Genomic DNA, 17,277 nt, shown 5'->3' with positions numbered 1-17,277 from the left:
GACGATGGTGTTTGTGTGTGCTGGTGGCTGTGGTGGAGCTGACCTGCTGATGTAGTTACAGATGAGGCAGAAGCGTGTGGTGCGAGACTCCTTCTCCATGGTTCTCCTGAGAGCAGCCTGAGCAGGGCCCGTCATGGAGTCTGCCTCGTCCAGGATGATGATCTTAAAGGGGGGACATGGCTTTCCACTAAATAAATAAAGACAGACAGACAGACAGACAGACAGACAGACAGACAGACAGACAGACAGACAGACAGACAGACAGACAGACAGACAGACAGACAGAGTTAGCACTGCTTTGGAATGTACTGACAAAGTAATAGTAGTAGATACATCTGAAACTATTCATCCCAACTATATCTAGCACTGATCTTTTTCTCAGGACGATCCGATTCCATTATCTGGGTTGTGGATATGGGCGGATACCGATACTGTCTGATATCATACTCATTATATATTTCTTTGTTGGTGGTGATATTATGTGTAAGGTTAGGAAGGTTTAAGCAACACAGGAATTCTAATATAAAAGAGCAACAAATATACACAATGCATATAGGTTCATCTTTAACAGCTTTGAACTGTTATGTTTGAATGCAGAACATCAGAACTCAACCTTTGAATGGCTCGATTCTTTTTAACGTTTGATTTATCACATAGCTATGGTACAAAATAAAAATATTTTTTTCATAGGGAAAATTATTTAAGATTTTTTTTCTCTAAAAACAGACTGTGGAATTTGAATGGGAGTTGTCAGTCCGATATCCGATACATAGATTGCAGCCATATAGACCTGATACTGCACTAGTGTTGTTTTTGGCAGCCTGTTTTAAGTTTAGTTTAGTCCAGTCTTTGTGTCAAATTGTCATTTTAGTTTTTATTAGTCTTAGTCACGTTTAAACTCTTTTTAGTCTAGTCAAGTTTCAGTTGACTAAAAGTCTTGAGCATTTTAGTCTTCTCTTAGTCAGAATTATCTGGGACTATTTTCGTCTAGTCTTAGTCAACAAAAGCTGATGACATTTAAGTCTAGTCTTAGTCAATGACATTTGTATTTTAGTCTTTTTAGTAATGCAATTATACCTAGTTAATATAGTACAATTACCTAGTATAGTACAGACAAAATCAAAATGTTCTTCAAGTCCCCCATTTCACAAGTCAAACAAGGTTATCTTAGCTTATTATATTATTTTTACCTTAGACTCAAGAATACATGCAATTCCAGACACGGAAGACGCTCTGATTTAATTTACATCATATATTTGAGCTACCAAACATGTAAGAATGCCGGATTCCTCAACCTGAACAGCAGTCTGGTGGAACTCAGACAGCTTCTCTTTGTGTTTCAAAATCTCCTGTCTAATGACATACGTTTATATAAAATAAATAGGCCTAAATAAAATAGTTTCAAATGACAATGCCAGAAGAAATTGACATTACATTCAAGTTTAATTAAGAGAAACAAGGTTCTTGAATGCTAGAGCTACAATAACATAATTACAAAGTGCAAATAAAATGTTTGTGTATGACTTGTATTGCTTGTAAACTGAAGTCAGATTTTGTATTACAAGATATAGGCCTAACACAAATGGTTTGAACCATGAGATTGAAAGCACAGACTGCATACAGTGGAATTTGTTGACAGAACTTATTACATGGCACTTTGAAAATCCTATGTAAATCACGGCATTCAACAGGTCTGTTATTTCCAGCAAGACAGACCTCTGCCAAGGGTATAATGACCGTTGCTAAGGACCTACGTCATAGTTGTAAGACAATTCTGCATGTATTTAAGAATTTTCAAATAATTCTACCGTACGATACAAAGAGTAAAATTGTGATCATATTTTTTGTTTTTGTGTCAGTCTACAGAAGACCCCAACACCTTTCTTCAGACCAGACCGCTCTCCCGCCCTGTCGTTGTTGTCTGCGAAACTAACTGCATCCTGGCCATTGGAACAACGCCTGTTCTAATATTCGCAAAAGAGGACATCTATGACTGTGTAATGTATCTCATGGCATGTTATTATGCCTTTCACCTTACGTATCCTAAATGCATCGCAACACTCCTGTCTGTGCTGTAGACCGAAGTCCGTGACCGTGATATGACTTCTTCCTACAAAAGGGCTATGGCACAGTGGAAAAAGTTCACCAAGTAGGGTTGCACCTGCAATGTGACACTTATTTTCTTTTTATTATTATTTTTTTATACTTTTATGGGGGATTTATTTTTATTTATTTTTAGGAACACAAACACCAGGGCTCAACGCTAAGTTTTTTTTTCACTTGCCCGGTCGGGCAAGTGGGTCTGATTTCTACTTGCCCAAAGTTAATATTTACTGGCCCCTATACAAACATATTTTTTTATTAGTGGTGTTCAAATAATTGTTATATTTGCTCTTTATTTACAATGTATAAACGCATCATGGACAGAATTATAGATGAGTTAAGGGTCATACTGAAAGTGGAGGCTATTAGTCAAATATTATTTGAGTTGGAACATTTGTAATTTTTTAGTTTCTAAACCTACAATAACTGCAAATGAGATGTGTTTTATGCAAACAAATCATGTAAAGAACTTGAACAGCACAAAAGACATTGACTGATTATTTTTACAACAGCAATTCTTTAAAACATTTTTCTGTAAGACCTTTTTTAGGCCTACAACAATATGTTTAAAAAGTTTTTTTTATTTTATTTTATTCAAAATCTCAAATTTTGTCTTAGGACAGGCTGTTTTGAGCACTTTTCCAGTAGCCTAGTTTCAAGCTTCCACTGCCTCCTGGTATGTGAAGTGACTCCTCTGGCCCATTTATTGAGATCTACATGCAGGCTGTAAAGATGTTCCTCTGCTAACTGTTGCTGATGTTTGTGTTGAACTGCACATTAACTGGTATAGTAGTAGGCTACTAGCAGCAGAGCTAACGTTAGCATCCTCGCTACTACTAGATTCACGTTGGGTGCATTTAAAAACGCAGATATTTTCGTTGCTTTTCAGACGGTTGGGTTCGACTAATTTACTGTTTGGCTTTTGGACTTTCTGTCACACCTACGTGTGGTGTAGCGTGTAGTTTCTCTTCTCCATCTCTCTGACTGTAGGTGTGTGTGCGTACCGGTGTGTTGCCGAGATCTGCGCGTGTGTGTGTGTGTGTCGGCGGTGGAGCCCCGCCCCCCTTCACAAAACGGAGCAGAGGAGAGATGCAACACAGCAGACACAACTACTTGCACATAAATTAGATAGGCTAAATAACATAATCGTTTATTTAATAATTAGCACCAGTTCTTTATGAAAATAGACCGTAGATAGATGACTTGTATTTAGTGCTATAAAAAATTTAAATACATTTTATTTATTTATTTTTTAATAATTTCAGCGGAGACTCCCGGTTTCCCGGTTGGGAAAGTGGGTTGTCATAGTTACTGGCCCGACATGGCGTTTTACTTGCCCCGGGACGTCGGGCAATCCTTATTGTTGAGCCCTGAACACACAGTGATAATGTGAGACATTTCTGTATATCCCTTTTAAGATATGTTCTGGTTCTTCCCATATGCATGAAGACCAATAAAGAAGTGAAAAGAAATTGATTCAGATTCATATCTTCATTTAAGCAAGCAACAGGGCACATTTAGTTCAGATTATAAATTATTTTTTTCTTAATTTCCATGAATACTGCAATAGCATTGGATGATAATGATAATTTAAGTATATTTTTCTACATATTAAGAAAATAATTCTTAAATATTTTCTTGTATCCAGACAAATGCACTTGTTTTAAGTGTAGCTGTACTGATTTTAAGATATTTTGACTAACATATAGCCTTATTTAAAGATTATGGCACTAGCATATTCTGAATTTAAGCACATTTTCCTTAATATTGAGAAAATAATACTTAAATATTGTCTTTGTATCTAGACAAATGTACTTGTTTTTAAGTGTAGCTGTACTGATTTTAAGATATGTTGCCTAAAATATAGCCTTATTTAAAGATTATGGCACTAGCATATTCTGAATTTAAGCACATATTCCTAAATTTTGCAGTGTGATACTGATACTGGATGGGATCAGTCCCATCCCTATTCCCAGATTCCCAACACAAGGAGTGTTTCATCAACTGAAGGTTGACATGGTTGTGACAATGCAGTGCTAGTTCAGATGGAGGTGTGTGTGTGGACTCACTCTTGCCGGGTCCCAGCCACAGTGAGCTGGGCGAAGTTCTTGACCTTCTGCCTGACCACCTGGATGCCTCGCTCATCAGAGGCGTTGAGCTCCAGCACGCGCTGTTTGTAGAGCTGTGGACTGTGGAGGAGGACAGGGGGAAACAACACAACATACTGTAGGAAAGATAGAAATAGATCTATTTGAACTCTCTCTTTACATGCCAGAATATGTTATTCCTGTGCATAACTTGGTGCATGGTGAACATGTCACTCACCCATAGAGTTCTCTGGCAGCTGCTAAAATGGTGGACGTCTTCCCTGTGCCAGGAGGGCCATAGAAGAGCAGGTTTGGAAGCTGGAATCACAAGACACAAAGTGACAAAGAGCCAAGAGTCCTGCCTGGTTGTGTGTGACTGAGCTGAGCAGTACAATATACCAGTGTTTCCCCCAGCGCTTAATGGCTAAGGCGGCTGCCTTAGCAACGCCAGCCCCCGCCTTGACTACCAACCGACCCCAAAAAAATAAATAAAAATAAAATTATATATATATATATTTTGTGCTGCACAATTAATGTACTAGCAAGCGCAATGTGTGCTTGTGCATGGTCATAACTGCGGGAGAGGCCGCGATTTGCGGTAAAACGCATGTGTCTCCAAGCGTTTCTCTATCGGCTGCTCTGTGTCTGCGGCTTTGCGCGCGCGACCGTACCGCGTGCAACTACGGCATGCACGCGGGAGGGTTAAACGAGCAGAAGAAAACCCACATTTAACTGGTGGCGATAATAAACGCAGTGCAGTTATATGGGGATATTTATGGGCAGAGATTTGTGTCAGTAGAACTTGAATTTGAATTGATCGACTTGAATATGAATTGATCAACCTGCATTTGAATTATTGATACTTGAATTCGAATTTATACACTTGAATATGAATTATCCATTTGAATTTGAATTAATTGTACTTGAATCTGAATTTTATTTACTTGAATCTGAATCAGTTAATATGCCAAATGACTTTCAAATAAAAATTCAAAATTCAAGTTTTCAAATTCAAGTAGAAAAAAATAAAATTCAAGTAGAAAAAATTCAAATTCAAGTAGAAAAAATTCAGATTCGAGTAGAGATGTGCACATCCGGGTTCTTTGAGGAAGAGCAATCGAGTGCAGATCTCTGATCCTAGGCTACAGCGTCCGGCGGGTGTTATAGGCTAATATCGCCAGGCTATAGGCTATCAATGAAAACAGACGGTCAAACAGCGTCCAAATGAGCTAACATCCTAAATAGCCTACAATAAACAGTAACATGGCAAACTTATTTTTAGGCAAGCTCTAATTCATTATTTATTCATTTTTTCACACGTTTACATGTTTAGAGGCGGAGGATTCCTCCGGCGCTCTCTGTCCGGCTTATCAGACAGCACTCAGCTGTCTGTCAGTTGAGCTGGACAAGCAAACGCAAAATCATCAGGAAATGATAAAAACATCCCGATGGAGATTTCTATGCAGTGATTTTGCTTTAACTATCCTACAGGGTCACGTTTGTGCACCGCTTTCCCATGCGCACTTCGGTAGACTCAGAGTGCTGGGGCGCGCACTAATGCATTAGGTTATCATTAAAAATCCAGGTTAATGGCACAAAGCAGTATAACTTCAACATAGTCACTATAGCCTACGTTCCCTCCGTCTGCTAAGAGCCCTACCACAGGGGGGAGAGAGAGAGAGAGAGAGAGAGAGAGAGAGAGAGAGCGAGAGAGAGAGAGAGAGAGAGAGAGAGACGCGCTGACAGGATGCAATGTTCACCTGCGCACCTGCTCCTCCAAGGTGTGTGCCGGTATCGTGCCAAGTTACCGCTGATAAGAATTGTGTCCCCGCCGGCCGGTGAGCGCGCATGCATCAAGTAGGCTAAAGGCGAACATAGCCTATTAACACTTCGGTCGTAAAGTCGGGTCGTCTTATATTCGGGGTCTAGTATTAGGCGTCCAGTAATGGACTGCCCGTTACTAGAGCGGTCATTCAGCTTCAGGGCCTATGTCCAAGTTGTATTTATTTTATTTTTTCGGGTGGAACCAACACTGGCTGTGCTCTCAGAAGCGGCCGGGGCATGCGTGTGTGCAATGGGAGAGATAACGCTTTGTGTGGAGAGAAAATAGAGGCAATGTAATGTCTTCATTTTATAGCATCATTATGTTGCGAGTCAACGTGTCAGAGGCAGGAATCGGCTGTGCGATCGACTTTTACTGTGGCTTTTTAGCTGCGGTAGTGTGCTGAGGAGAGATTGCCAACTGCGCTGTCCTTTTACGCACCACTAGGGCCGCCGTAATGTTTAGATTTCATCATTTGCATCAACGCCCTTATGATAATAAGAATGAGAGGCTTCATTAAAACGCTGTCCATGCGCTGTCTATGCGGTCGTTGTGATTGTAACTTTGTCGGCTGTAAACTGAAACTAACGGAGATCGCGGAAGCCTTCCCCTCGACAACGTTAAGGTGCACTGCCCCGGTTATAATTTCAGCCTTAAACCACGGCCTTGATAGCTTTCGTTTCAGCACTAGGCTATGTGATTAACTATGAGCATTAAATAAATGCTGCGTCTCAAATGCCGAGGACAGCAGCGAGGATGCCACGACCAAACCAGAGTAGGCTATAGAGATGACAGCGAGAGCGATCACAGCGGGGCACAAGAATAAATAGTCACACATCAGAGTTCGGTCTATTTGCACTACTGTTCATTTGCACTGAAGAAAGGTGTTTGGTGAATACAAATTCACCAGAATGCAGGAAATTAAGCATTTAATGCTCCAAAAAACAGCTGAGTGCTGTCTGATAAGCCGGACAGAGAGCGTCGGAGGAATCCTCCGCCTCTAAACATGTAAACGTGTGAAAAAATGAATAAATAATGAATTAGAGCTTGCCTAAAAATAAGTTTGCCATGTTACTGTTTATTGTAGGCTATTTGGGATTTTAGCTCATTTGGACGCTGTTTGACCGTCTGTTTTCATTGATAGCCTATAGCCTGGCGATATTATAACTACTTTCAGTTTCATTACTCAAACGTGATTAGTGTTCTAAAAGATACTTCAATTATAAAACAAGAGGTCAAAAACACAGATGATGATTAAACAAACTAATTTATGACTTTATATTTCCTGAACGTTAAACAACGGTCACCCGCCGGACGCTGTAGCCTAGGATCAGAGATCTGCACTCGATTGCTCTTCCTCAAAGAACCCGGATGTGCACATCTCTACTCGAATCTGAATTTTTTCTACTTGAATTTGAATTTTTTCTACTTGAATTTGAATTTTTTCTACTTGAATTTGAAAACTTGAATTTTTATTTGAAAGTCATTTGGAATATTAACTGATTCAGATTCAAGTAAATAAAATCCAGATTCAAGTACAATTAATTCAAATTCAAATGGATAATTCATATACAAGTGTATAAATTCGAATTCAAGTATCAATAATTCAAATGCAGGTTGATCAATTCATATTCAAGTCGATCAATTCAAATTCAAGTTCTACTGACACAAATCTCTGCCCATAAATATTTAGCTGAACAGAAAGAAGTGCTCTGCAAAGCTAGAACAGTTTAGACTCCACATCACCGTGGCAACACAACCTACAGTCATATGGAAAAGTTTGGGAACCCCTCTCAGCCGGCATTATAATTGACTCTGCTTTCACAAAAAAAATATAAAAGTGGTATGTCTTTAATTTACCAGGAACAGCTAAGTACTGGGATGTTTTCCAAACAAAGATTTTTTGAAAAGCAGTGTTTGGTTGTATGAAATAAAATAAAATGTGAAAAACTGGCTGTGCAAAAATGTGGGTACCCTTGTGGTTTTGTTGATTTTAATGCCTGTAACAGCATGTAAAACTGATGACTTTAAACACAAAGTTGGTTGGATTATGTTGTTAAGCCTTGAACCTCATAGAAATGTCCGTTTAATCATGAGAAAATGTATTTTAGGTGCCTAAATGCAAGTTGCACTTCTCTTTGACTCTCTGCTGAAGTGAGACAGAATGGGATCATCAAAACAGCTCCCAAAAGATCTGAAAAACAAAGATTGTTCATTGTCATGGTTTAGGGCAGGGGTCCCCAAATTTTTTTCACTGAGGGCCACTTACAGAAAAATCTACGAAGGGCCGGGCCACTTTGCAAAAATAACACATTTATCAGGACATGTAGCTGCTCTGATGTTTAGTTTCATAGTGTATTCGTAAATTGTAATCCTTCTTCACAGCAACACTTTCCTTGCACATTAAACAGACACATTTCCCCTCTTGTTTATATGCCAATGATGCACCCAGTGTTTTCTGCCTTTGCGTCCAATGTCCAGCAGGGTGAAAATAGTATCCAGCCGAGGTCCCGACCCTCCTAGTGGGGTCCGGGGGTATGCCCCCCCGGGAGATTTTTTAAAGTTTTTAAAGCGAAATGCATGAATCTGGTGCACTTTGAGAGGGAAATTAAGAGGCTAAATCTGAAGAATTTTGTATGAAAAAAAAAATGGAGACACTGTCAGATGAATTAGAAGCGATTGGAGAAGGACGCATAGATTTTCCATAATAATATTAATTTAAAATAAAATATTATGCAGGGTCCTCTGGGATGGGCTTGTTGCTCATTTTCTTTTATGGGACATATTTCTCTGTAATATAATGAGTGCATTTAAATTATTTAAAAATTAAAAGCGCCATATTACATTATATTTTTAAAATGTGCCACGGGCCAATCAATCAGTGTTTGACACCCCTGCACTAGTGGGTTAACTAAGAAATGCAAAAAAAAAAAAAAAAAAAAAATTCAAAGGGCCATATTACATTATCTTTTTAAAATCGGCCGCGGGCCAATAAAAAGCGGGCCGTAGTTTGGGGTTAGGGGAAGGCTACTAGAAGCTTTCCCAAAGGTTTCAATTGTCAATTTCGACTGTAGGGAACGTTGTCAGGAAATGGAAGGACACAGGCACAGTGGCAGTTAAACCCAGGCATGGCAGACCAAGAAAAAAACAGGAGCGGCATAGGTGGAGGATTGTGAGAATGGTTGCACACAACCCACACAGTGTTTCCCCCAGCGCTTTATAGTTAAGGCGGCCGCCTTAGCAAAACCAGCCCCCCGCCTTGACTACTGACCGACCAAAAAAAAAAAATAATTAAATCTTTATTTTTTTTATTTTTAGTGCTGCACAATTAATGTACTAGCAAGCGCGATGTGTGATTTTTCATGGTCAGAAATGCGCGAAAGGCCGTGATTTGCGGTAAATAAATGTGCACATATGTCTCCAAGCGTTTCTCTCTGCTCAGACTATCAGCTGCTCTGTGTCGGGGGCTCTGCGCGCGCGACCGTCCCGCGCTGCGCGCGACTACGGCATGTACGCGGGAAACGAGCAGCAGCAAACCGACATTTAACCTGTGGCGATAATAAACGCAGTGCGGTTCTATGGGGATATTTAGCTGAACAGAAAGAAGTGCTCTGCAAAGCTAGACTAGTTTAAGACTCCACATCACCGTGGCAACACAACTTATCGGCTCATACAGCGCAGAGAAAAGTCTGATACATGCATGAGAGTGATGGCCCAGGCACCTTTCAGTAAGTTTACAGAAGTGCACACTGTAACTGTCTTTGAAATGCATTTAGTAATTTTAAGGGGAAAACACATTGTATTATTTCAATTATTGAATTATTTTTCAAACAGCATGCTAGTGTAGTCATACAAGATTTATTTTTCTGAATTTTAAATGCTGCTTTATTTTTATGTTTTAAATTTGGAAATACATGTTCCAAAACAACCAATAACCTCTGTATTTAAAAAGAAATCTAGCAAGTAGGCTAATAATAACCATAAATGAATTAATCGCATCACAGTATGCCTATTGTCCACAATAATCTCTTTTAAGGAAAGGGGTAGGATTAAATAAGTGTATACTTCTTCCTGCTCCTTTTCAGGCATATTTATTGTATTTCCATGCTTTTCATTTTGTTTTGTATGTGGATGTCTGAAATAAACTAAATCAAATCAAATCAAACAACAGCCCCCCATCCAAAAAGGAACTTTAAAAAGCACTTTGATACACATGTTAAGTGTATGGTCCATTATTTTTATTTAGTGTGTCTGCATGGTATTGCACCAAAACAGTAGAACTTTTCTTTAATTGTATTTTGTACCGTCTGCATGTTTGCACAAAATGTGCACATAGCAAACAAAATTGCGCAACTGTAAGGTCAGTGTCATTCAAATAAACAGAACTATTTCTTTAGGGCGCATTGGCATCTTTGAGCAAAATACCCCCAAAATTTTCGCCGCGGCGCTTGGCGCCTCGCCTCCTGTACGGCTAGACAGTGACCACCTTGACTAAGACATTTCCTGGGGGAAACACTGCCACAGATCACCTCCAAAGACCTGCAAGAACATCTGGCTGCAGATTGTGTATCTGTACATCGTTTAACAATTCAGCGCAATTTGCACCAAAACATCTGCTTTTTATAAAGACCAAATAACTTAATTTTTGTCTCATCAGTCCAAAGCATTTTCTTCCAATATGAATCCGGCTTGTCTAAATGAGCTTTTGCATACTCCATGCAACTGTATCTGTGGCGTGGGCGCAGAAAGGGCTTCCTTCTCATCACCCGGCCATACAGATGTTTTGGTGCAAATTGCACTGATTTGTTGAACCATGTATAGATACACAATCTGCAGCCAGATGTTCTTGCAGGTCTTTGGAGGTGATCTTTGGGTTGTGTGCAACCATTCTCACAATCCGCCGCATATGTCGCTCTTGTACTTTTCTTGGTCTGCTAGACCTGGGTTTAACTGCAACTGTGCCTGTGTCCTTCCATTCCCTGACAACGTTCCCTACAGTCGAAATTGACAATTGAAACCTTTGGGAAAGCTTCTTGTAGCCTTCCCCTAAACCATGATAATGAATAATCTTTGTTTTTAAGATCTTTTGTGAGCTGTTTTGATGATCCCATTCTGTCTCACTTCAGCAGAGAGTCAAAGAGAAGTGCAACTTGCATTCAGGCACCTAAAATACATTTTCTCATGATTAAACAGACATTTATATGAGGTTCAAGGCTTAACAACATAATCCAACCAACTTTGTGTTTAAATTCATCAGTTTTACATGCTGTTACAGGCATTAAAATCAACAAAACCACAAGGGTACCCATATTTTTGCACAGACAGTTTTTCACATTTTATTTTATTTCATACAACCAAATACTGCTTTTCAAAAAATCTTTGTTTGGAAAACATCCCAGTACTTAGCTGTTCCTGGTAAATTAAAGACATACCACTTTTATATTTTTTTTGTGAAAGCAGAGTCAATTATAATGCCGGCTGAGAGGGGTTCCCAAACTTTTTCATATGATTGTATCTATCAGCTCAGACAGCGCAGAGAAAAGTTTGAAGAATGCATGAGAGTGATGGCCCAGGCACCTTTCAGTAAGTTTACAGAAGTGCCACACTGTTACTTTCTTTGACCTTTGGAGATATGTATTTAGTCATTTTAAAAGGAAAACACATTGTATTTTTTATTTAAACTATTGAGTTATTTTTCAAACAGCATGCTAGTGTAGGCCAAGAAGATTTATTTTCAGAATTTTCAATGCTGCTTTATTTTTATGTTTTAAATTGGAAAATACATGTTCCAAAACGACCAATAACCTCTGTATTTAAAAAGAAATCAAGCAAGTAGGCTAAAAATAACCATTAATGAATTATAGGCTATCGCATCACAGTAGGCCTATTGTTTACAATACACTGCGTTCCAAATTATTATGCAAATGATATTTTTCTCCGATTTTCCTAAATAGTCGATGCAAATGACAGTATAATTTTCAAGTCATCAACCGTTAGAGTATGTTATTGAACAAACCTCCCAATGATAACAGTATTTTTTTCAAAAATAAAAAACTCAAAATGCACCGTTGCAAATTATTATGCACAACAGAGTTTCAAAACATTTTATAGGTTGTAAATAACTAAAAATGGTCATTTGTTGAATTTGCAGAATGTGGAGGTCATATTTAGTAAAAATCAAAAGCTATTTCAATCAAAAACATCTTAACAGGCCAAGTTACATGTCATCATCATAGGACCCCCTCTTTGATATTACCTTCACAATTCCTGCATCCATTGAACTTGTGAGTTTTTGGAGAGTTTCTGCTTGAATATCTTTGCAGGATGCCAGAATAGCCTCCCATAACTGCTGTTTTGATGTGAACTGCCTCCCAACCTCATAGATCTTTTGCTCGAGGATGCTCCAAAGGTTCTCAATTAGGGATGCACCGAATATTCGGCCACCGAAAAAGTTCGGCCGAAAATGGCAAAATAAGTCATTTTCGGTTTCGACCCGAAACAGTTAAAAAGCCGAACAACATTACCGAAAATTGGCGAACTAAATGACACTAAGGAAATATGTTCCCTGTATGAAAAAGTCGGCTGGACATCCCTGTCATTAAGACGTGAGTTACATTGGTTTTTATTTATTTTTAAATCCTTAATTGGTAAACAGCCACCTTATTTATCAGCTATGCTCGACTGGAACTCTCAGTCTTTTAATACCCGATCCAGTGAGCTGCTGCTTTTAAAGGTTCCTAGAGTTCACTCTAAGTTGGGAACAACTGCTTTTAGCTATAGTGCCCCCACCTCTTGGAATGCCCTTCAGAGCAACTTCAATATGACCATTCTCCCCACTTTTTCTTCTTTTAAATCTATGATTTCTGATTTTCACCATCACCACTGCATTTGTTTTAACTGAATTAATTTTTTAAGCTCTTTTATTGTAATTTTTTATTTCTTTTGATCTTTTTTATCTTGCTAGGATTTTATGTTTCTCTGTTTTATTCTGTCACTCTGTTGTTATTGTTGTTGTTGTGTGCGCTCGTCGGCGTTGTAAATGAGGGGAACCTCAATGCCTTTCGAGTTTGAATAAATAAAGGTTTCAATCAATCAATCAATGTTTTTAAAAGAGCTGCGCGCTTGTAAACCAGGAAATGGCAGTAAAGAGAGACGTAACCGTGTATGCGAGTCCACGTCTCTTTGTGAGCGCGCAGCAGGAGCAGTTTGGAGCGTGCATGAAAATGTCAGAGTCCAGTGTGGGAGCAACTGGATGAAACACGGCGCAGACAGTGCAATGCTTTATGCAGTATAAAGTTAAAACGCTCGTCCAAGACTGATGTTTAATCACCTTAGAAACACAAAAGCCTTGCGTGAGCGAAGCAGCGATTCACCCGGTGCAACTCTGTGACAGTGTGACAGTTGGTAACGGTGTCATTCACAGTGACACCTCGCCGGTGAGGGCCGCCGCGCAAAAAAAACTTTAGTTTGACAGCTAAAATGATAACCGGAGATATCCCGTCTGTTAGCGCTGTTGGGGGAAAAGGCTCCTACGGTCCGATTGCATTTCTCGAGCCTGAATACACAGCCATGTCGGCAAACTGACAGCGCGACTACATGTCCAGTGAGCCGCCTCCCCCCGTTAGTTTCAGTCTACAGACGAAAAAGTTACAATCACCTCCTAAGCATGGACATCGTTTAAAGCCTCTCATTGTTATGATCAGGGCTTTGATGCAAATTCTGAAGTCTGAACATTATGGTGGGAGCTGTGGTGCAGTTTTTTTAGAGCAACTCAACCTGCACTGCAAAAAATTAAGAAAGGCAATAAGTCGATCTTTTTGTAGATTCATCCTCATATAAGTCAAGGTAAAAATCAGTGAGTGGTTCACAAATTAATTCCTAGTAAAATATTAATTTTACTCTTAGATTTGAAGGTTTTACTGTTTAATTATTTAGGGTTGCTTTTTAGTTGTAGGCTATGTTTGAGGAGAACATTTGGGAGTTCATGTATGCAATGTTAAAATAATTGACTAAATAACAAAACTGCAAAAGCCTCTTTCGGTATTCGGTTTCGGCCTTTCGGCCAACTGTTTAATTTTATTCGGTTTCGGTCAAGAATTTTCATTTCGGTGCATCCCTATTCTCAATAGGGTTGAGGTCAGGGGAAGATTGGGGCCATACCATGAGGTTTTCTCCTTTTATGCCCATAGCAGCCAATGACACAGAGGTATTCTTTGCTGCATGAGATGGTGCATTGTAATTCATGAAGATGATTTTACTACGGAAGGCACGGTTCTTCTTTTTGTACCACGGAAGAAAGTAGTCAGTCAGAAACTCAACATACTTTGCCGAGGTCATTTTCACACCGTCAGGGACCCGAAAGGGGTCTACCAGCTCTCTCCCCATGATTCCGTCCCAAAACATCACTGCGCCACCTCCTTGCTGACGTCGCAGCCTTGTTGGGACATTGTGGCCATTCACCAACAATCCACTTCTCCATCCATCTGGACCAGGGGTGGCCACTGTTTTTCAGCTTGTGAGCTACTTTTAAAATGACCAAGTCAAAGTGAGCTACCACCTACTATTAGGGGTCAAAAGTCACGGTTCGGTACGTACCTCGGTTTTTAAGTCACGGTTCTGTTCTGTACGGTACGGTTCTCAGTTAAGAGGAAACATGTCTGCAGAATTGCAGCCTAAAGGTATTTTCCAGTATAGAAAAGAAAAAACTGCTGCATACAACCAAAATCTCCCATAAATATCAGCGGAGTGAGAAAGATAGGCAGACAGACTTGCCCAAATTATTGCCTAGTTAAATGTCATTCACACATCCAGTGCCATGCTAGTACCTCCAATGTCCTGCTGGAGGAGAATAGTAGCCAGCAGAGAACCAGACCCTCCTAGGGGGGTCCGGGGGCATGCCCCCCCGGGAGATTTTTTTTCACCTTTTTAAAGTGAAATGCATGAATCTGGTGCACTTTGAGAGGACAATTAAGAGGCTAAATATGAGGAATTTTGTGTGAACAAATAATTTGGAGACACTGGGCCTGATGAATTAGAAGCAATTGAAGAAAGACACATGGATTTTCCATAAAAATATTAATTAAAAATTAAAAAAATGCATGCAGGGTCCTCTGGGATGGGCTTGGAGCTCTTTTTCTTTTATGGGACATATTTCTCTGTAATATAATGAATGCATTTAAATGCAGTGAGAGGAATGAAGCAGAAGAACTCTTGTCCAGCTATGCCGTGATCTTAATATAAAAAGACACAAACTCACATATTCATCCGCGCCCCCCCTGCCATAACCCCGCGTTTGAAAATCACTGGCTTAAGCAATTCTAATTTAAAAGAGCAAGAAATATACACAAATGCATAGGTTTATCTTAAAGGCAGACTTATAGAGTCATACAAAAAAAATCCTTCTCAATGATCACTTCTGCCCCACTAGAATATGTGGTGGTGCGTTTGTCTGAACAGTCTTCCTCTCTCTGGCTGTATTTTACATAGTAGAATTTGTCACAGTGTAGAAGCCTCTCCACTTCCTTGACTTGGATTAGCTGTGGTTAGCTCACTGGCTAACAAACTGATATGTACTGTATGTCAAATTAGAAAGTGGTGTCCTCTCTCCCTCCACCGAACGTCGGCGCATGCTCACACGGCTCGTTCGCTCTAAATTAAATTTTTTTTTTTTGTTTTTTTTAAGAATGCCACGCGATCGACCCACACTACCCTCGCGATCGACCGGTCGATCGCGATCGACCTAGTGGCAACCCCTGATCTGGACCATCCAGGGCTGCACAGCACTCATCAGTAAACAAGACTGTTTGGAAATTAGTCTTCATGCATTTCTGAGCCCAGTGCAACCGTTTCTGCTTGTGAGCATTGTCTAGGGGTGGCCGAATAATAGATTTATGCACAGCTGCAAACCTCTGGAGGATCCTACACCTTGAGGTTTGCGGGACTCCAGAGGCACCAGCGGTTTCAAATACCTGTCTGCTGCTTTGTAATGGCATTTTAGCAGCTGCGCCCTGAGACACAATACCATACATGAGTTTAATTGAAAAACAAAACATTAAATGTTTATGACACTTCAATATAATTTGCATAATAATTTGGAACACGGTGTAATCGCACAACAGCCCCCCATCCATAAAGGAACTTTAAAAAGTTGAATTAGCACTTTGATGTGCATACACATGTTAAGTGTATTGTCCATTATTTTTATTTAGTGTGTCTGTATAGTATTGCACCAAAACAGTAGAGTCTTTAATTTTGCTTTGTACTGTCTGCATGTTTGCACATAATTTGTACCTGCACATACCAAACAAAATTGCACAACTGTAAGTTCAGTGTCTGTTGTATTTTTGCATTCAAATTAACAGTTGTTTATTTCTTTACTGCGCATTGGCATCTTTGAGCAAAATACCCCCAACATTTTCCTCCCATGACCCGGGGCAGTGACCACCTTGACTAAGACATTTTCTGGGGGAAACACTGTATACTGATGCTTTATTGGTCTGGTCATGGCCCTTGTTCACAGTAACAGACATCTACACAGAATGGCAAACACTGCCTTCATCCACCACACAGGCAGAAGCAGCCTTGGTGTCAGGGCCGCTGCTACGCTTTTGGGTGCCCTAAGCAGAAATTGTCAGTGATGCCCCCTCCCCCCCCCCCCCCGCCCCACCCAAAAAAAAAAAAAACCCAGAAGCTCGCGTCCGCAGGGCGCGAGCGAATTTTTTTTGCCATTGCAAGATCTCTGCGACTGCTTTTTGGCACATTTGCCAGCATTTACTAACAGAAAGAACATCTTAACTTGTGAAAAAACTGCCTTTGCAAAGGAATTGAGTGATAGGATCATAGACTGATTATGAGATAATGGGCCCCTGGGCTTACACTCTTAAAGGGCCCCCCACTTGTCCCTATCCAGTCAGGTACACTGAATTTTCTACACGGATACATACAATTAATGGCAAAAACATATTAAGGAAGTCAGTGTTTCCCACAGGATCTTGGGGTATTGTTGGAGGGACCCTGTACCTTGTTGGGGGGTGGGTGGAATTTTTTTTACCTTTTTAAAGTAAAATGCATCAATCTGGTGCACTTTGTGAGGACATTTTAGAGACTAGAGAGATATCAAATCCTGAGATGCAGAAGGAACATTATTTTTCAGATTTTTCTTAAACAGGTAGCACTCTTTACTCTGCAACTGTAAAAACAGTAGATTGGTCTGCAGACCCATGTTCTATGATGGAGAGGCCCATTTCAACAGATAAAGGGTGGATA

The 17,277-nt window shown here is 39.9% G+C and overlaps 1 protein-coding gene across 2 annotated transcripts in view; it reads right to left on the bottom strand.

Annotated features, from left to right (window-relative positions):
- Positions 1–17,277, bottom strand: part of rfc4 (replication factor C (activator 1) 4) — a 43,475-nt gene that overhangs the window by 11,646 nt on the left and 14,552 nt on the right. For both annotated transcript variants that reach the window (XM_080032340.1, XM_080032339.1), the window contains exons 4-6: positions 4,429–4,508; positions 4,173–4,292; positions 44–187 (exon numbers count right to left, since the gene is read on the bottom strand). In XM_080032340.1, coding sequence (XP_079888466.1) covers positions 44–187; positions 4,173–4,292; positions 4,429–4,508 — 344 coding nt within the window. The remainder of the gene's footprint in view (positions 1–43; positions 188–4,172; positions 4,293–4,428; positions 4,509–17,277) is intronic.

Source organism: Ammodytes marinus (genome assembly GCF_949987685.1).
Source record: "Ammodytes marinus genome assembly, chromosome: 8".
In the NCBI taxonomy this organism is placed as follows: Eukaryota; Metazoa; Chordata; class Actinopteri; order Uranoscopiformes; family Ammodytidae; genus Ammodytes; species Ammodytes marinus.
The sequence above is the reverse complement of the archived record's forward strand: the minus strand, read 5'-3'. Positions and strand labels throughout refer to the sequence as shown.